This window comes from Myxine glutinosa, chromosome 5 (assembly GCF_964187855.1).
Source record: "Myxine glutinosa chromosome 5, kmMyxGlut1.1, whole genome shotgun sequence".
NCBI lineage: Eukaryota > Metazoa > Chordata > Myxini > Myxiniformes > Myxinidae > Myxine > Myxine glutinosa.
Window position 1 is genome coordinate 70330761 of NC_136265.1, and position 21716 is coordinate 70352476.

The 21716-nt window shown below is 46.2% G+C and overlaps 2 protein-coding genes across 3 annotated transcripts in view; both read left to right on the forward strand.

Moving 5' to 3' along the window:
- Nucleotides 1-4308, forward strand: part of LOC137418432 (uncharacterized) — a 56486-nt gene extending 52178 nt beyond the window's left edge. Inside the window, exon 9 of one of the 2 annotated variants that reach the window (XM_078778166.1) lies at nt 3410-4307. In XM_078778166.1, coding sequence (XP_078634292.1) covers nt 3410-3502 — 93 coding nt within the window. In that variant the 3' untranslated portion in view covers nt 3503-4307. Of the gene's footprint in view, nt 1-3368 lie in introns of both variants that reach the window. The other variant, XM_078778167.1, reaches the window with a different exon arrangement.
- LOC137428539 (uncharacterized) lies at nt 3554-11624 on the forward strand (the record flags this gene model as incomplete). Its single annotated transcript, XM_078777341.1, has 2 exons — nt 3554-4374; nt 11426-11624. Coding segments are annotated over 2 exons (1020 nt in total), but the record flags the coding sequence as incomplete, so codon positions are not given.
- Between the last annotated feature and the right edge of the window lie 10092 nt (nt 11625-21716).

Below are 21716 nucleotides of genomic sequence, written 5' to 3' on the forward strand. Positions count from 1 at the left end.
TCCAGGATTTGAAGTAACGGGGGTAGAAGAGATCAAGGTTTTGGATGGGGGAAGATAGGAGATAGTGGTGAACAGCTGTTTTAAAGACCTGGAGGGGGGAGTGGAATTGAAGAGGGTGAGGGAGTTTGTTCCGGAGGCGGGAGAAAAGAGGAATGAAAGAGTGAAGGTGAGCAGAGAGTCTTGATTTTGGCAATTTCACCAGAAGAGGGTTGCTGGCAGATCTTGTGCGACCTGTAGGTATATTTGGGGTACACAGCACAGAGAGAGCTGGGACAGCGAGGCCGGATAGGAGTCGGTAGAAGACAGAAAGACCACCTACCTGCCTGCGGTGAGTGAGTGAAAGGCCCTCGGAGTTAGCTTCATCGTGGGAGATTCCAATGATTCTGAAAGCTTTGGTTTCAACAGCATGAAGATGAGCTTGGTGTGATGCAGGAGCACCGACCCAGAGGGGAGAACAATATTCCATTGAGCTGCGGATGAAAGCCTTGTATGTGTTGAGGAGCTCAGGTGTGCCAAGGAAGGACTTCACAATGTGCCAAGAAATGGAGAATGCCCAATCGGTGACTGGCTTTGGAGGCCAGCTTGGAAATGTGGTTTTCCCAGGAAAGATCATGGCAGATAGTGAGACTCAAAAGCTTGAGTGACAGAACTTCTTGGAGAGGATTGTTGAGAAAGTAGAGAGGAGGGTTGTCCAGTCAGTCTTTTCGGAGAAACATAGTAAGAGTGTGAGATTTGTCAGGATTGAAAGACATGTTCCACTTGTTTGACCAGTCTGTGATTTTGTCCAAGTCTGCAGAGAGTAAGGAGGCTGCAGGCTGCCGAACTGAGGGATGAGAAATGGAGCGGCAGAGAGTGGAGTCATCAGCAAAGAGATAGAGAGGATTTTCAAGAGAGTCGATGTCACATCATCAGAGATCATTGATGAAGATGAGAAAAAGCACAGGGCCCAGAACACTGCCTCCAGCCTGAACAGGAAGGGGAGATGAGAGAAACCCATTCAGTGCTACACGTTGACGACGACCAGAGAGGAAGTCCGCAAAGCATGCGTGGAGATTTCCATGGATACCATCGGAGGAGAGTTTGGTGAGCAGAGCGGGGTGCCAGACCGTATCGAAGGCACAAGATATGTCAAGGGAGTCAGCTCTGATTTCCTGTTTGACATTGCGGACCTCCATCCATTGTTGAGACAGCAGAAGCAGCATGCTCAGAGTAGAGTGACCTGGTCTGAATCCAAATTGTTGACCAAAGATCAAGCCATTGGAGAAGAGGAAGGATTTGATATCCGAAGCAATGATGGATTCCATGACTTTGCTGATAATTGGAAGCAAGCTGATTGGTCTGCAGCTGCAAGGATCTGTTTTTGCACATTTTTTGTGTAAAGCGGTAATGTTGGCCAATTTCCAAGCAGATGGCAGATGACCTTGAGCAAAAGCGAGGGTGAAGAGAACAGAGAGAGGGTGAGATGGAGCGGCAGAGCAGGATTTCAGAACCCGTGGGTTGATGCCGTCTGGTCCAGTTGCAGAATCAGTCGAGGATTGACAGAAACTTCTCCACCTTGTCAGGAGAGAAGGATACATAGTCTAGGAGCAGCTGGGTATGACTGGGTACGGTGGGTACAGAGAGGGACGGGTTTGGGCCACAAGATTTTGAGGCAAACATAGAGTTGAGGCATTCAGATTTTTCACGAGCGGAGTCGAGTTTAAACTACATTTACAACAAATATGAAAACTATTTTCATATCACAATGTTAAATATAGAATATATAGAAGATAATGTTAAAAAAAAAATGAGCCCTATCTTCCAATGGTAAAAAAATCCTTCCAAAAATTCCTGGATCCGGAATAATATCCTGAGCTTCACCAAAAACTAATCAATTCTTCCTTATCCCAAGGGCAATCATCCCACCAACTTTCATTAAAATCCTTTCAGAACTTTTCCAGATATCTTGTTCACAAACACACGAACACACACACACACGGACACGAGTGAATTCATTACTCCCTGGCGGAGTAATTATTGTACACCGGTCCCTCCCAATTCCGTCTCCATATGCTGCACTGGAACCGTGTTGGAGTCGTCGTTCTTGTCGCGTCATTGTCGCACGCTGGAGGATATGTTGTTTATTTATTTGGCAGTGGGACGGTGTACTTTGAATGGAGCTCTACTTGTTTACTTGAAGGATTAACCTTTGAAAGTGGTTAACTTGAGAAATCCGTGGGTCTCACCATTCCCGGTGGCATCTTCATGAGAGGTGAAATTTCCATGCGATTCTCTAAAGCAGTGGTTCCCACACTGGGGTGTGCGTCCCCCTTGTGGGGTGTGAGGTGGGTACAGGTTTGGAGTTTGGGAGAAGGGGCATGAGGACACGTGAAATTTTTTAATGCCGAATTTTACTTAAATATTCACGCCGTGTAATACACCCACGACCTTCAAACATCGTGCCAGCTCCGTGTGTGCTGCCACCTGTGAATAACACTACAACTAATGGATTAGTAAATTAAAAACGATGACAAAGTAGAAGCTTGGTTTTCCAATGCATTTGTGGTGTCAGATATCTCCCGTGCAATTTGCTTTGCTGGATTAACCTCGATACCACGTAATAAAGCCAGTGGGACATGCTTACAGAAATTTCCGTCAGCACTTAAAGCCAGAAGGAGCTGTGCACTCATGTCCTTCAATAATCTCTGTGGTTGTGTCGTATCTACAGCAGGCATTGGACATGGCGGCGTAGTGTCCGACTGCGCTTTACTGCTTCCAAAATAAAATTTATTTCAACAGAAAAGTTTTCACATTGTCACCTTTTTATTTTTCCACTTTTTCACCTTTTCACCTCACTTTTCTGGATATTGTAGAGGCCAAAGTTTGAAAATCATTGGTTGAGCCACAAAATCTATTCTTGCCGAGTCTTGGTTGGCAGAAATTTGATCTTTTATACCTTCTCTTTAGATTTTAGATGGCAGAAATACCTTCTCTCATTTAGTCCTGCATTTTCTTCCCGATCAACCTGCTGCTCCTCCTTCATCCTATCAGACTGAAAAGTGATGCATCTGGAATTACTTTCTGAAGGGGATAAAGGGAGAATTAAAAAATATATAAATAAGGACCGGACATCACAACTTACTATCCGCTGCCCAGAATAATTGAATAACCTCTGGTAAGGTACCTTGTGTTTCCTCAGTCACTGTCAGACCCATTTGGGAACATGAAAATTCCCACAATTTTCAGTTCTTGATTATGGAGCTTCTCCATGGAGTGGAGTACAGAAATATGGCAAATGTTAAATCTCATTTGAGTGAAATACTTGTCAATTGTGCAACAATTTAATGTTTTGGTGAATTTTGAATGCTTTTTGTGATTTGTCTTTTCAGTGAAACAAATGAATCTGCTTTCTTGTTCCAACTGTTCCCAGTTGTTCTGCTCAGAAGTTTTAAATCGTCACATGACACAAACTGGTTGTCAAGAAACCGACACTTTTAGCAGCGTGTCTTCCAACCGCAGTTGAAAAACCTGCACCATCAAGAACCTCAAGAGTATCCAAAGAAGTAAGAGATGACACAAATGTTCTGTGTGCATAAAATCATTTACCGCATTGGCATCTTTAAAACGACATCAACCAATACACACAGGTGAGAAGCCTTACAACTGTTCTGTGTGCAACAATTCATTTGCCAAGTTATGTTCTTTGAAACGACATCAAAGAATACACACAGGAGAGAAACCGTACAAGTGCTCTGTGTGTTTTAAGAGCTTTCGTCAATCTTCAAATTTATACATTCATCAAAGAACACATTCAGGAGAGAAGCCGCATCAGTGTACTGCGTGTCCAAAGGCTTTCAAACAATTGACACGTTTACGCAACCATCAAAGAATACACATGGGAGAGAATCCCTACAAGTGTTCTGTGTGTCCAAAGGCTTTCAAACAATTGACACGTTTACGCAACCATCAAAGAATACATTCAGCAGAGAAGCCGCATAAGTGTTCTGTGTGTCATAAGATATTGGCGAATAGAATGTCATTAAGAGGGCATCAAAGAATACACACGGGAGAGAAACCGTACAAGTGTTCTGTGTGTTTTGAAGCCTTTCCTCACATCGTATCCCTAAAGGTTCATCAAACAACATATACAGGAGTACATCCATACACGTGTTCAGTTTGCAACAAGAATTATTCTTCTTCCTCATCCCTTGGTGTGCATAGAAAAGCACACAGCGGAGAAAAGCCCTACACGTGTTCAGTTTGCAACAGGAATTATTCTTCTTCCTCATCCCTTGGTGTGCATAGAAAAATACACAGCGGAGAAAGGCCATGCAAGTGTTCTGTGTGTTTGAAAACCTTTGCTCGACCAATTGGCTTTTTTTTCCTTTCTTTTTTGTATACTGAATCGAGGCTCATGAAAGAGCTAACATTTATTTCACAAACAAATCAACCAGACAAACAAAACACACAAAAAGAGGGAGCGGAAGACAAGATGGGGAGAGAAGGGGAAGCACACAACCACAACATTTGAGAGCAGGGAGAAGTGTGGGAGGGAGAGGGCTTGGGGGCAGGAGGCGTGGGAGGGGGAGGGCGGGGGGGAGAGGTATAAAACACAAGGGGACCAAAATTAGCGGGGGTAGAAAAGATCAAGGTTTTGGATGGGGGAGGATAAGAGATGGTGGTGAACAGCTGTTTTAAAGACCTGGAGGGTGCAGTGGGATTGAAGAGAGTGAGGGAGTTTGTTCCAGAGGTGGGAGAAAAGAGGAATGAAGGAGTGAAGGTGAGCAGAAAGTCTTGATTTTCGCAGTTTAACCATAAGAGGGTTGCAAGCAGATCTTGTGCGACCTGTAGGAATATTTGGGGGACAGAGCCCAGAGAGGGCTGGGGGGGGTAAGGCCAGAGAGGAGTCGGTAGAAGACGGAAAGACCACCAACCTGCCTGCGGTGAGTGAGTGAAAGGCCCTTGGAGTTAGCTTCATCGCGGGAGATTCCAATGATTCTGAACGCTTTGGTTTCAACAACGTGAAGACGGGCTAGGTATGAGGCAGGAGCACCAGACCAGAGGGGAGAGCAGTATTCCATAGAGCTGCGGATGAAAGCCTTGTATGTGGTGAGGAGCTCAGGTGTGCCAAGGAAGGACTTCGCACGATGGAGGATGCCCAGTCGGCGACTGGCTTTGGAGGCCAGATTTGAAATGTGGTTTTCCCAGGAAAGATCATGGCAAATAGTGAGACCCAAAAGCTTGAGTGACAGAACTTCTTGGAGAGGATTATTCAGAAAGTGGATGGGAGGGTTTTCCAGTCGGTCTTTTCGGAGAGACATCGTAAGAGTGTGAGATTTATCAGGATTGAAAGACATGTTCCATTTGTTTGCCCAGTCTGTGATTTTGTCCAGGTCTGCAGAGAGTGAGGAGGCTGCAGACTGCCGATCTGAGGGATGAGGAATGGAGCGACAGAGAGTAGAGTCGTCAGCAAAGAGATAGAGAGGATTTTCAAGAGAGTCAGAGAGATCATTGATGAAGACCAGAAAAAGCACAGGGCGCAGAACACTACCTTGGGGAACTCCAGCCTGAACAGGAAGAGGAGATGAGAGAAACCCATTCAGGGCCACACGTTGACTATGACCAGAGAGGAAGTCCGCCAGCCATGCGTGGAGATTTCCATGGATACCAAAGGAGGAGAGTTTGGTGAGCAGAGCAGGGTGCCAGACCGTATCGAAGGCACGTGAAATGTCAAGGGAGACAGCTCTAATTTCCTGTTTGGCGTTGAGGACCTCCATCCATTGTTGAGAAAGCAAAAGCAGCATGTCCAGAGTAGAGTGACCAGGTCTGAAACCAAATTGATGATCAGAGATCAAGCCATTGGAGAAGAGGAAAGATTTCATATCTGAAGCAATGATGGATTCCATGACTTTGCTGATAATTGGGAGAAGGCTGATTGGTCTGTAGTTGCTGGGATCTGTTTTTGCACCTTTTTTGAGCAAAGCGGTGATGTTGGCTGATTTCCAAGCAGATGGCAGATGACCTTGAGCAAAAGAGAGGGTGAAGAGAACAGAAAGAGGGAGTGAAAAGCAGAAGAACATGATTTTAGGACCCATGGGCTGATGCCGTCAGGACCAGTTGCAGAATCAGAGTCGAGGGTTGACAGGTTCATCAAATAATACATACAGGAGAAAAGCCCTACAAGTGTTCTTTGTGTTTTAAAGCCTTAGCCTGACCACTTGGCTTGAAGGTTCATCAAATAACACATACATGGGGAGAAGCCACACAGGTGTTCTGAGTGTCTGAAGGCCTTTGTACAAAGAGGAGCATTAATACGGCATCAAAGAATACACACAGGAGAGAAGACATACAGGTGTTCTGTTTGCACCAAGGTTTGTATTCGTTCTTCATCATTGAAAAGACATGAAATACTTCACACAAAAGAGAAGATATCAACTTCATTATGAGACAGGTATTGTCTCATTGGCCCCCTTGCACATTTTTCAAACAATGCACCATGTATTCCAGAGAATTGTTGAAATTAAAAAATATTTTGGCATCCACATATGTATTTCTTTGGTTTGCAGTGAACAAAACAAAAAAACGTGAAAAAAATTACGAAATTCTTGGCTTATTCTGCACAGAAATCCTAAAATGGCCTGGACAATATTATTGGCACCTTTTAGAAGTTGTTAGAAATAATTAGATTTCAATCAGGTGATACTCCTTTACTGTGTAATTTAACTCACCTGTGGTGAGTTGCAGGTGCCTGCAATATAAAAATCACTTATTCACCCAGTTTGAATAGAGAAAAGGAGTCATTTTGCTGTTTGTGTCACTGTGTGGACCGCATTGAGAATGGAGAAAAGAAAGAAAACCAGAAAATTGTCTGAGGAGGTCAGACACAAGATTGTAGCCAAGCATGGATAATCTCAAGGCTACAAGTCCATCTCCAGAGACCTTGATGTTCCTGTGTCAACCATACGCAATGTTATCAGGAAGTTTAAGGCCCTTGGCACTGCAGCCAACCTCCATGGACGTGGCCGCAAGAGAAAACTTGATTGAAGATTGCAGCGAAAGATTGTTAGAATGGTGGAGAAAGCACCTCGATCAACTGCAAAACAGATTCAAGCTGACCTCCAGACACAAGGTACGACAGTTTCAACTCGCACCATCCGTCACCAATTCAATGAAAGGGGGGTTCGATGGTAGGAGACCCAGGGGGACCCCACTGCTGAGAGAGGTACCTAAGAAAGCCCGACTGAGTTTTCCAACACACACCTGAACAAACCAAAATCCTTCTGGGAGAATGTCCTGTGGACAGATGAGACCAAATTTGAGCTTTTTGTTAAAGCACATCATCTTTATGTTCACAGAAAACAATATGAAGCCTTCAAAGAATAGAACACTTTCCCTACAGTCAAACATGGAGGAGGTTCAGTGATGTTTTGGGGTTGCTGAGCTGCCTCTGGCACTGGGTGCCTTGAATGTGTGAATGACATCATAAAATCAGGAGATTACCAAGGCATTTTGGAGTGCAATGTTCAACCCAGTGTCAGAAAGCTGGGTCTCTGTCAAAGGGTGAAGTGGTGAAGGTCTTCTTGCAGCAGGACAATGACTTCAAACACACTTCAAAAAGCACCGAGGAATGGTTCAAGATGAAACGCTGGACTGTTCTGAAGTGGCCAGCAATTAGTCCAAATCTAAATCCCATTGAACACTTGTGGGGAGATCTGAAAACAGCAGTTGGGAGAAGGCACCCTTCAAATCTGGGAGAACTGGAGCAGTTTGCACAGGAAGAGTGGCCCAAACTGCCAGTCGAGAGATGTTGGAAGCTCATTCATGGCTACAGGAAGCGCTTGACTGCAGTTTTTTTGTCCAAAGGCCGTGCCACCAAATATTAAGTCTAGGGTGTCAATCATTTTGTCAACGCCATTTGTTTTTATTTTCTGATTTGAAAGGATATATTGAGTTCTGAATCAAAAACAAAGGTTCTGTAATATTAACAGTGAAATAAAGAATTGTGGAGACCAAATACTTTTGTCAATTTCAACTTATTTTTGGAGAAAAGTGTGAGTTATTTGAAAAAATTGCAAGGGTGCCAATATTTTTGGCGACGACTGTCATTGAACCAGGTGATATTCAGAGAATACTTAACCCGTGCAGTTGACTTGGTGCGAGCCAACTCTTCTGTTTTTTACGAAGGTTTTTTTTTCTTTGATCCAATATGGCTCTTAAAATTCAATAACGTCATAAATGTACATTCCCCAATGTAATTGTTGTGTAGGTCATGCTCAATAAATTTCAAACTGATCGGACTCAGTGTTGGCCCTGTCGAATTATGATGTCATAATTACGGCACCAATGACGTCATCGTTGACAACATTTATTCCCCATGCGGAGTTCTTTACAATGAGCCACATCCAATTTTTTCCCATGGAGCGGTTTCGGAGATATAGAGGTGCAACGTTTTTCGGTTTTTCCAAGATGGCGCCCATACTACATTACATATGTCATTATTATCACCAAAAATTGTGCAGGAGGAATCGCTCCTCTCGTGAAAATGTGTGAATCGGACCAACAGTTGCAGAGAAAATGAATAAATGAATATAAACAAGATGACGCCCAACCTTGTGACCTATGACGTCAAAATTGTTGTGAAAAATTCGACATGAGTCGACGCATACCATGGTGAAAATTTCATGTCAGTCTGAGTAACGATTGCTGAGCATATCGATTTTAAAAATGCAGATACGTATGTATGACATACGTGCGTAACCGATCGCTTAACCTCGCTTTTTGCTTTGTGAGGGCAAGGTAACAAAAGAAGTGATGTTAGTGAAAAAATGAATGCTGCTGTTCGGTCGGTAGCCAGTGAAGCCCACCGTGTATCCCTGTTCCCTCTCTCCCTCACCCACCCTCTCCCAGAAAAAAAACTTATTTGCACTGTATCAAAGAGAGCCATTTCAATGGAAATCTATCGTAAATTTAACAAGGGCACCTCGGTCAATAAATCAAACATATCTCGATAATTTTTCTGATGGAATAACACAACTGGTACCAAAACAGAGGTTAGGCATTTCCCCTTTCTCATCGAATGTTGATATGTTAATTTGCATAATCATTCATATTCATTACTATAAGAAAAATGTTTCTTAAAATTCTGAAAATATCAACTTCAACACTTTTCAGAAGTTATAGGAGAAAGTGTGAAGACAAGCTCTTGAACGCAGTGTGTAATGTTGACATGTGAACCTTGCAGCAAATGCTTGGAACAACAATTCAGTCAAGTAAATTATCAAGTTGCAGTATGGAACTTTCTACAACTTAATTATTTTTTTATTCAAGACTGGAAATATTATTCTACTTCATCTATTAATTCTTTGCAAAATTATGATTTTAATGCTTCTTTCACAACAAACCTTGTTTTGAGTCCCCGTTCTTTTCCACATCTCCTCATTTTACAACCAGCAGTGAAGTCCATGTTTTTATGCCTCCGCCAATGAAGTCGCCGGAGGCAGTATGTTTTCAGGTTGTCCGTCCGTCGTCCGTCCGTGATAGGTTTTTGTTACCGTGTTAACTTGAGAACGGCTAAAGGGATCTTCGTCAAACTTGGCACAGGTATGTATAATGAGGTAAAAATTAACTGATTAATAGTTTGGGGGCACAAGGTCAAAGGACAAAGGTCAGAGGTCATGTTAGGTAAAAATACTGTTCGCGAAGACTTGTGAACCAGTGATGGGATCCAATTCAAACTTGGTGCAAGTATGTATAATATTGTAAAGATTAACTTATTCGATTTTGGGGACAAAGGTCAAATCTGTAATAGGTCTATATTTTGAGAACGGCTGAAGTGATCGAATTCAAACTTGGTGCAGGTATGTATTGTCGAGGATTTTAATTAATTTAGCCTTGAAATGCTGAAACTTAATTCAACGTGGGAGATCTCACTTCAAAGTTACAAGAATAAATCGTCAAAGCAAAGAAATAAACTGAAGAAACACATACACAATTCCCATACAGACAAAATCTCAGTACGCAACATCCAATATAGACGAGCCAAAATGAGAATCTCAACAACTTTACTTTTACACAGCTATTTTATAGTTGAAGATCAAAGCGTGAGAGGTCATGAGGAGGTCAGATGGGAGGAGAAAAATAGATTTGGGGGCCGAAGGAAAGATAACATTTCGGAACATCAAAGAAAGCTTTACAGTCATTCGTGGTCTCTTCGTGCCAGTCGTTGGATTCATTCATAGCACTGCAGCTCCCTCCAGGTCGTTATCTCCGTTTCTTTTTGGCCAGGAGTGTCGATATGATTTAAAGGTTAAAGAAAGACTCCAGCTCGTCTTGCAATTCAGTATACACAGGGCTGACTGCCCTTTTAAAGATAATAATCTCCAGCCTGGAGAAAAGAGGGTTACAAGTTACAGACTTACTTACAATTAAATGTTTGTTCTATAGTTTAAATCCATGTTGTAAAGGTAATATGAAATCCTATGAATATTTAATTAAAATAACTTCAAACTGGTCGATGCGCCGATAAGCCGACCTGGTTGCCCCGAAAAACCGTTTGCCTTTAGCCTAATTTATGACCTGTCAGTTTACAGCTCTCAGTTCATAGTTGTTAGGCTGGTAAGTTCTATAGAACGCAATTGAAGCTGATTACTATATTTATTAATGGAGCTCAAGCAAGCAATTAAAACAATTAAAACTTAAGTGTTTGCAACAAACGGTCGAGGTTCAGGAAAATCCATTCAATTACACAAATTACGTATGCAAATAATTAATTTTCTTCCACAATTTCCCCTTTTGTCATTCTCATGACAACAATCTCGAAGTGTCCAAATTAATTGTTTGAGTCACAAGTTGACTTCATTTAAACCTGCTTCCACAAATAATTCCTGTTCTTTTTGTTCGGTCCCCAGGTTAAATTATTACCAAATTCACCTGAGGATCCCTGGCCAAATACTTCTCCACGGATATACCTTCTCGTAGTCCAGGCAGGTCATTGAACAGGAGAATAAAAGTCTCCAACATAGGCCACTTTGCTTAGCCCATCGTCTGGCAGTATCCCCTTATTTGTGATAGCAGTGTGTCCAATAGTTATTTTGGCTTCCATGTCAGGAACCATCCAAATAGAGAAGGGAAGTGTGAAAGTGTAATGCCAAATGGAATCAATACAGATCAATCATGCACATCTCCCGAAAAGTCTCCTCATGTTTTGGAGGTTTTGGGGGTGTAGTTGTGAATAATTTAGCAATTAAACATTCAGTAACTCGCACTCCATCGACTCCCAAGGAACCAAGTCCTGCCTGAGACTGTTGACCAGTGTGGAGTTGTAAGTGGATGGCCTTGCCTTTTCTACACTGGGCCGAAATGACTCCGCTTGCTGTTTCTGGCATGGGCTATGGACCACTTGGACACGATGGTCCTAACGTCTCTATCGATGCAACTTTCATCTCAGGCCCACACTTGGTATCATTTGTATGATCAAGCAACATCTCATCTGCACCCTCTGCCCACTCACGTTGTGTGAAAAGGCAGATCAACTGCAGCTGGATGACAGCCTTGGTCAAGGTCTACTAAGGCTCACTGCAAGTGTGGCAATGATGCTACGTATGGAGCAGGGTCATTTTATGATATTGCCCACCTACGCACAGTGATGCAGGTGCTACCATGACGACAGAAGGAGAAGGTCCACACTTGATTTTCAATTACACAAGTGATCGGTCTCTTTCTCAAACAGAGTTTCAGCATTCTCTTTGCAGTGAAACATCCTGGAATCATAATTGCCAAATGTTGCAGGTGTTGAACATCGAATCATGCTGACAATGTCGCCCACATAATGTTGAAACGGATAAAGGAAATAATGATGATAACCTTTATTTTGAACTGGGAAATTTGTGCATGTGTATGAGGTAAAGTTTGTTTGCAGAGATACTTGTGCTGCGAACTGATGTTAAAGCAAAGCACATCTGATGGAGTAGCGTATGGTATGCTTTCTGCTGGCACAACATCTACCAGTCATTGCAGATAACGTCATATGGCCGCGTGGTCAACAGTGACTAACTTGAATACAATAAACAACTGTCAACAACGGATGGATCAACGAACAAGAAGACGCCTATTAAACGACCAGATCTTCTCATGTGGATGGTGTATGCATGAGGAAAACGGGAAATTGAACATCCAAATTTTGTAATTTGAGCACCTTGTAATTGTTGTTTAAATTAATTCTTTAATTAAAATAAAAAATAAAAAATGAGAGAATGTAAAAATATAACGACCTCCACAAGCCAGGAGTAGGCGAGTTATCGCAGGCATTCAAATTCAAACCTGTCCCTGGTCCTCTTAATTAATGAAATGTATTGCAATGACAATAAACTTTAATATTGTTACGGACGCGGCTTAGATGTTATGATGGGCCGAGCGGAATGGCCGCCGTGTTCGCACAGTTTACCCGATTCCACCCGACGTTGACCAAATCGCGCTATGCTAAATCAATGAAGGAAAGGACACAACGGCTGGGATAAATGAAACGACACAAGGGGTACAGTTCTCAAGACCTCCGGAGGAGGATATAATTGGTGGTGGAGAAAAGGAGTAGATTACAAGGCAAGAGGTAAAGCACAGAAGAGATAGGCACTTAGACACAATCTTATCTATCCCAGACAGACCACAGACAAATGGAACAAGACTGACTTACACAGGGATTGATGGCAGGGAAGGACAGGCAGTCGATAGCACAAGGTGCACCTTGGCTCAGGGACAGGATAAAGCACGGTCCAGTAGATGCAGGGAGGTGTCACGGCGCTCGGAGGTGGCGTCCTCTTGCTTCAAGCTCAGCGCGCATCTGACGTCACCTCCCTCTTCCTGCGCATGCTCAACGGGGAGTGACACGCCCTCGGCTGCTTGGCTCCGCCCCAGATGGGACCGGTCCGCCGCTCCCATTGGGTGCGGGGGTTACCGGGCTCCGCCCTTGACGAGGAGCTGACAGCGAGCCCCTACGTGGTAACCCCGTCGAGCACATGTTCGATGGCGGCTAACCAAGCCGGAGTGAGGACGTGCACTCCCCGCGCCGCCGCCGTTGTTGTTGTTGTTGTTGTTGCTGAACCGTGAGGAAGAGCTGCGGGGAGGTATTGGGAGGTCCTAAACTTCCTAACGGTGCCATACAATCACATTCTGGTGCAACGAAGAGTCAGAATTAATGGAAACGAGTCCTTAACTGACATAGACTAAGAATAACTAGCAAGATGTCCTATAGTTGTCTACGTGAGATGCGGTGGACCTGGATACGACATTTAATGGGGGAAATAGGGGAAGGTCGGGTCTACAGAGTGTTGTTTACAGAAAATGGGACTAGGGATTGGGGATAGTTGGGAAGTATGGAGGAAATAGGGGAATATTTACAAGCGGATATGGATGGAGGCCAATCTCATATCCGCAACATTGCACCTTTCTCTACCTCGGGGCGTCCCGACCCGATAAATTTTTACCTACGTTAGTGTGGCACTCAGATGTAGTTCCCTCTACTATTAACTCAATCCTGAGTGCGACAGTTTTACAGATGTTCACAAATGAGTAAATATGTCCCCCTGCGACATTGCACCCTTCTCCTCACAGAAACACACCCACAGGATAACCGAATCGCGGAAAGAATCCTCAAACTAAACATACAGCCGGTAGGAAGCATCATTTATACAAGACTACACTGATATTTACACTACGATCCAGGACCTGTTCTTTGAGGAACACATGCAGATGTTATGCATAGAGAGAGCACGCATGCCCGCATCGATACACCAACCCACGAGTGCCCTGTGGCCCTACGGCCTTTAATAATGTGCAGAGCACCCCATCCAAGCACCAAAAGCACCACCCCATACACACAGTCAGCACCATCCGGTGCACCAATAAAGTGTTCATAGTCACCGGTGGTGTCGCAGCCGGCCGATGTAATGCCGCTGGTCTTGCCTTCATGGAGCACTTGGCCTTCTGGCTTCCTTAGAAATAAAGAAAGGCGCCAACCGCGTCCATTTCTAAATTGTGGCCGCCAGGGGGGCCAACTATAAGTGGTTCACCTGTATGGCATAGGTGCCACGTTGACCCAGAGGTCCATCCACGGGTGGTGCTTGCCCGCAAAAGAACTGCGGTCCATGGTGGGCGGCCACAAAAATTGCGGTCCATATGGTGTATCGATCCAGGCAGCAAGCAGCGAAAGTACAGGCCCACAACTGCGGAGCCAGCACCTCTCTCTCCTCTCTCTCTGCCCCAAAGCCAGATCCTCGGAGGTGGGAGACAAAAGAAAACAAGTGAGTAAGGTGGTAAGGGTGCAAAAGTGCATGCAATGTAAGGTAATGCACACTGGGGGCACATGGGAACCAGGTGAGACAGGTACGTTGCTACCGTACGCCCCCCCCCCCCCACCAGGTAACCTACATTGCCCCTCCCTTACCCCTTACTGTATCCACAAAACACAACACTACCCATAAACATCTACTTTACACATCAACAAACGTCCCTACTGTCTTCCCCGTTCCTCCCATAAACCAAATTCGTCTTCTCTCCTAACCAATCAACTTTGCCATTTCCAACTCTCATCAAAATTTGCCATCACCAATTCATCATCAGTCCCTCCTAAGGAGGGAGAGATGGAATCACCCCAATGTCTTATCCACGTCGTGATGCGTCTCACAAATCCAAACAGCAATTCTCATTTCCTGCAACACAAAACAAAGAAACACAGGTGTGGAGTCATCATCATCACCTCAGGTAAGTGGCTGCGTATGGTGCGACAGGTTCATCAATCCTAACTATTTCCTAAATGACTTTAACAACTTTAAATTACCCGGGGTCTTTCCCTGCCAATCCATTGGCCAACTTACACTATGGGTTCTAAAAACCAATTCCCATTGACCAAACTGTGGTGCTCCTCAATTTGGGGTCTCACTCCCCCGATTCATCTCCCGGTGCCCTCGCACAATTTCTGGGCTGTGACATGTAGCTCTCCCAGCAGGTCTACCCACCTGCACACCTCCACCACTGTAGTTGCCACCCGAGCTTACCTGCTCCTCACCCTAACCTAACTAACTGGGGAAGGCCCTCTCGCACTCTCACCCCCTCAGTGCCCTCTCTGGCACGGGCTGCCCGATCCACACCCGGGATCCTCAGGCACCCACTGACACTAACGGCTCCCAGAGCCCACCTGCGGCCTCACCTGGCCGACATCCTCACAGTGGTGGAGTGCCCAAACCAACTACACACACTAACAGGCTACACGCCCAGCCATTTCCACAACACTAATGCACCCATCCACAATACCATTCTGCAACCGCACCACAAATGCCAATATCCAACCACAATTTACCTATACCTTCTAACTATTCTTTAAACTACCCTCCCCGGGTACTCGTGAAAAGGGGTCCACTCTTCCCCCATCCACACCTTCGCACCATGCACACCACTCCGTACCACTTACTCCAACTCTCTCCACACCACTCATTCCAATACTCCATGTATTCCACACACCTGTACTTGCACACCTGTGCTCTCATACTTGGTGCCGCCTGCACCCTTCTCTCCCCCAAGCGCATTCGCGCTGATCCACAACACTCACTACTCATACACTGCTCCACACACCTGTCCAGTTCTCACACAGCATCATCTCATCTAACTACTCCCCTCTGAAACTTGCGCTTCCCAGTCGTCCCTTTAAACTATTGCGCTCCCTCGTCATTATCATCCACTCTAATCTACCTGCGTCCCCTCTACAGGTATCAGTCACTATCTAAACCTTAACGTTACCTAATGTCATCTTCGCTAGATCCCTACACACAATATCCTAACCCACCCGGGCTAGTTTTCACTGCCATACACCCCATAATCTATCGCGCATTTGCCCCCTTTTTTGTGAGAGATGACAGAGTTGCCATCCCACCACATCGGGCATCTCCCACTACCAATTTTGCACATCAAATTTCAACAAATCAAAAATTTGCCAATCACTACTCATCATCTGCCAATCATTACTGCCAATCCTTTGCCAATCATCAAATTTTGTTTTTCTAATTTCGGGGCCAAAACACTATCCTCGTCATTACAGTCTACTTACTAATGCCTCTCGGTGCGCCAATTAACTTCTAAAGCTCGGCTTCGTACAGCCAAGCCATGAATGCGGGTTGTTTGGTTCCAGCGGCTGGATACGTCCCGCATTCGGTGCAGGGAAGGAGGTTTACCCGCGCCGAGGCCCCACGCACCATCTCGGCACGGAGCCATCCCATGGCCCGATCTCGACCTGCCGGAATGCCTCAACAAAAAGTGGTCGCCATGACGACCCTTCCTATCGGGCTGCCAGCTCCGCCTAGTGGAGCACGGACGCGGCCGTTCAAAGCGAGGCCCAGCGTGGATCGCGTACGGCGGTCCTTTCGAACCCGCCGTGGCTCGGATCCCCGCTGGTTCTCGCGGCACGCGAAGCCCGGCACGCACCGAGGGCCCGATTCGGCTATAAGTCGCTCTAACCTCTAACCCGGTTACCGTCGATGCCTCACCTGCATGCTTACATGCATACGCTACCCCTTTCTTGCTCATACCTCCAGCTGTTCCCATGCTCCTCGTACCTTTCCTTACACACCTCGGTACACTCATTCCACTCACAGCCTTGGTCACACACCTGACCACCGAACACTTTGGCACACATTCGTTGTTCGCACACCTCACCAACACACCTCTTCGCGCCCCTTCCTCGGTCACCTCCTCTGTGACAATCACAGGTGTGCTTTCACTCGCACACCCAACCACGTGCCTCACGACCAACTCAAGTGTGCATTCCCACACACGCTCTACCATTCCAGGTGTGCATCCTTCCATTCCAGGTGTACATCCTCGCTCACCTGTCACAACTAACTCACGCTCCATGTCACTCTCACTACTCTCACCTCCACTCTTGACAGCGCACTCTTTCCTTACTCTCGACAGCGCACTCTTTCCCCATGCACCTGTCTGTCACACATCTTTCTCGCACACCCTCTCCCGTTACATCCTCTGTAACACTCACCACAGGCGTGCATTCTCCCTTTACACCCTCCGTAACACTCCTCACTACGCGCTTCCATGTGCTCCCTCGCACACGCGCTACGACCGACTCACTCTCGACAGCACCCTCACTCCTTGGCACGCACTTTTTCCTCACACACCCCAGAGTCGGACTTTCTCGCACACCTCCTTTTTCGCACACCAGACCTGTCGCACACTTCACCAACGGCCTCTCACAAACACCCGGGTCCATCTCGACCCCCAATCTTATTAAATCACCTGGCGCATCATACGCACGACCATATTGGTCACCACTTACACCGGGTCCTCTTTCTCTTCGCTTCTCCTCCATCACCTGCGAATCCCTCATCCGGTTAATGAGCACATTATCACGATCCGAACACAGACTTTGGACCAATTCTTTTACTTCCTCCTTTATCTCTTTCTTATCCTCTCTCCGTCGCTTCTTAATTTAGCTCACCCCTTCTTCCACTTCTTCTAATTTCTGCTTCACCTCCTTCATCTCCTCGTGCGCCCCCTCAAGCTCGTCCTCTAAGGCCACCTTGACCGTTTCTATGTGCGTCCTCACCTGCCGGTCCTTCGTCTCCATTACCTCTATCACCTCATCCAACCTCGTTGTCAGTCCCTCACATACCATCTGACATTGCCTCTGTGTCGCTATCAAGTCATTTTTTATGTTGTTTTGTGTCGCTCTTAACCCTCCTAGTACCGCAGTGTTCCTTTGAACCTGCCCCGTTAGTTCTTTTTGTCCCTCCGTCAGCTGTTCCACTTCCAGCGTCAACTCCTCTATACCACCTTGCAATTTTACAGTCCCCTTTCTCACCTCCTTCTCCATGCGCTCCTTACAGTGCCTCACCTCCTCGCGTACTCCTCCGACCTCCTCACTCACACCTCTTCTGATCTCTTCTCCCATCACTTGCATCTCCTGCCCAGATGCCACCCTCATCTGCTCCATTTCCTCCCTGTGAGCATCCAATTTAGTTTCTACCCCCATTCTGACCCCCTCTATCTGCTGCCCCATTTTTTTAACTTCCCTTTCTGCTTGGTCCCTCATGTCCCTCAATTTGCCTTCCATACTGTTTTCTAACCCCTCTAACCCCTTTTGCATCCCTTCCATTTGATTCTCTTGAGCGGCCATTCTGTTTTCTACCCCCATTAACCCATTCTTTACCTCTTTTATCCCATTGTCTAACCCCTCACCGGTACCCCTCGCTTCGTCCCTCATTACCCCCATTTGGCCCTCCAATCGCTCACCCTGAGCATCCATCCGGTTCCCCATTACCCCCAATTGCTCACTCTGCAGTTTGAGGGACGCCTGCATTTGCGCCATAAATTGCTCCATGAGGGCCTGCATTTGGGCCATCCCTCCCACTTGTGCAGCGGGTGCGGCCGCCGTAGCCCTGTGCGAGGCGCCATTTTGCGCGCCCGCAACCTCGTGCGCGAGGACGCCATTTTGCGAACCTGCCGCCCTCACTGCTTCGCTCTCCTCATGTCCCTCATTTTGGTCCTGGATCAACCCTGCCTCACTCTCCTCTACCGGAACCCAGCCGTCTTGATCTGCCATAGCGCGACTTTCAAAATTCGGGTTTTTTTTTTGTAAAACAAAATCCAATTTCACCGTTAATAATTTCGAGCGCGTGAAGCGCGCTTCGGGTCCAATCCCACTTCCCGACACCAATTGTTACGGACACGGCTTAGATGTTATGATGGGCCGAGCGGAATGGCCGCCGTGTTCGCACAGTTTACCCGATTCCACCCGACGTTGACCAAATCGCGCTATGCTAAATCAATGAAGGAAAGGACACAACGGCTGGGATAAATGAAACGACACAAGGGGTACAGTTCTCAAGACCTCCGGAGGAGGATATAATTGGTGGTGGAGAAAAGGAGTAGATTACAAGGCAAGAGGTAAAGCACAGAAGAGATAGGCACTTAGACACAATCTTATCTATCCCAGACAGACCACAGACAAACGGAACAAGACTGACTTACACAGGGATTGATGGCAGGGAAGGACAGGCAGTCGATAGCACAAGGTGCACCTTGGCTCAGGGACAGGATAAAGCACGGTCCAGTAGATGCAGGGAGGTGTCACGGCGCTCGGAGGTGGCGTCCTCTTGCTTCAAGCTCAGCGCGCATCTGACGTCACCTCCCTCTTCCTGCGCATGCTCAACGGGGAGTGACACGCCCTCGGCTGCTTGGCTCCGCCCCAGATGGGACCGGTCCGCCGCTCCCATTGGGTGCAGGGGTTACCGGGCTCCGCCCTTGACGAGGAGCTGACAGCGAGCCCCTACGTGGTAACCCCGTCGAGCACATGTTCGATGGCGGCTAACCAAGCCGGAGTGAGGACGTGCACTCCCCGCGCCGCCGCCGTTGTTGTTGCTGTTGTTGTTGTTGTTGCTGAACCGTGAGGAAGAGCTGCGGGGAGGTATTGGGAGGTCCTAAACTTCCTAACGGTGCCATACAATCACATTCTGGTGCAACGAAGAGTCAGAATTAATGGAAACGAGTCCTTAACTGACATAGACTAAGAATAACTAGCAAGATGTCCTATAGTTGTCTACGTGAGATGCGGTGGACCTGGATGCGACATTTAATGGGGGAAATAGGGGAAGGTCGGGTCTACAGAGTGTTGTTTACAGAAAATGGGACTAGGGAATGGGGGATTGGGGATAGTTGGGAAGTATGGAGGAAATAGGGGAATATTTACAAGCGGATATGGATGGAGGCCAATCTCATATCCGCAACAATATATTGTTAATGAGATAGAAATAGTTTAGTTATTTGATTAATCTTGATAATACTATGCTATCGTTCATAATGATCTTGTAGAAAAGGATTAATTATATTATTAAGATGTGTGTATTTATATGTATTGCAAACTTAGGAATTCAAGAGTACAACTCAGATTTTGGTGTGACTCAACAATTGACTTGTGATGGAAAGATATACATATTGTTACGGAATCGGACGACGGCACTCCCCTTTCCGAGGGGGGGTTTAATCCCCTCGTCTTGTTAAGCTGGTCGTCTCCGTTCTGGGTACCTGTAACGCTCCTCTGCGGTGGGGGGGGGGGGGGGGCGGAGGGCGGATCAGGGTTATTGGTCCAGGGTTTATCCCGATTACCTTTATCAGTCCCTCCGCAGAACAGGGAGACAAGTACCGCTCGAACCCCGGACAAGATGGTATTTGCCGAGCGGTTTTAGCAACCCGAAGTTCAAGCCGTTAGCAAAGACTAACCCGATCCTGAGCATTGGCCAAATCGTGCCATGTATATCAATTGGTAAAAGACAAAGACGATCGGACGAGAATGAAGAAGACAAAGGTAGGAAGAACAGGTATTTATTAATTACTATTTACACAACCAAAGAAAAGAAGGAAACAAAGGTAATTTACAGTGAAAGATAGGAGACACAGGGCAGCTTATACTTACACAGGCTTAACTTATACCCCAAGGACAAGAAGACAAACACGTACACGAATGGATAGTATGGCAGGGATGGTATGGGAAGGGAGAGAAGAGTCCGTTCAGGATGGCAGGCTGAAGGCGAACGGTCGCCGACTCCTCCGCAATCTGGTTCACGCGCAGGTTCGCTCGCAGCAGCGCATCAGAGCTTCACGCGCAGGGGCTGTTCCAAGCAGCGTCTCCCTCAGGCCTCGTACGTCCTCCGCCTCATCCGTTCTCTGCCTCATGCGTTCTCTCTCCACGGAACTGCCAGCTCAACTCTCCACAGAAGGACTCCTCAGAACTCTCTCAACTTTTGTTCAGCGCACCTCCCTCAGAACTGAGGTGGGAGCTCCACGCAACGGGTTTCTAGCACCACACCCTGGAACGTTCGCGAAACTGCTCGATCGTTCTCTCTCCGCCCTCTCAAGCCAAACCCACTCATTCTTGGTTGGTCGGCAAGGGCTTTCTTGGCTCCACCTCTTGATGACGATGGGCGGGCCATGCCCTTCTTCTCCGAGTTGGAGCACATGGGCAATGGCGGCGAATGCAGTTGGTGATGTAGGCGAATGCTGTTGGAGATGTAGGTTCTGGGGTCATCGAAAGGGGATCTATCTTATTTGATTTTGGTGCAACGTAAGATCGACTATTGGACACACAGCCTTATCTGAAACACAGACTAATGAAATAACTATAGAGAGGTTCTATGATTGGCTACGTGCTTGTACATGGACTAGCTAAGGTGCTCATTTCAATTAACAGCCAATTAAGGGGGAAATGTACACAGGGGGTTATTTATAAGGAATTTTAATACTAAATTTGATGTGAAAGTTCTAAAAACTGTAACACAGCACCCTCATTCCTCACGGGACGTCCCGGCCCGAAAACTTTAACTTAGTGTGACACTGAGGTGTAATTCCCTCTACAATTAATCTGACCCTGAGTGTGACAGTTTTAAAACACAAATAAATATGTCCCGCTATTACGTTGCACCCTACCTAACAAATTCACACCCACAGAATAACCGAATTTCAGAATTAATTTTCAAACTAAACATTGACGGTGGAGAGCATTATTTACAAGTGACATTATTTTGACTATTTACAAAAACGCAACCCAGGACCTGTTATTGTTTTTGGGAGACACAAAAAGAGAATCCTGTGGGAGGGAGGATAGAGACAGCATGCACTGCATCGACGCACCAGCACCAATAAACACCAAAGCACCAATCAAAGAGCACAGTCACGCACCATCCAGT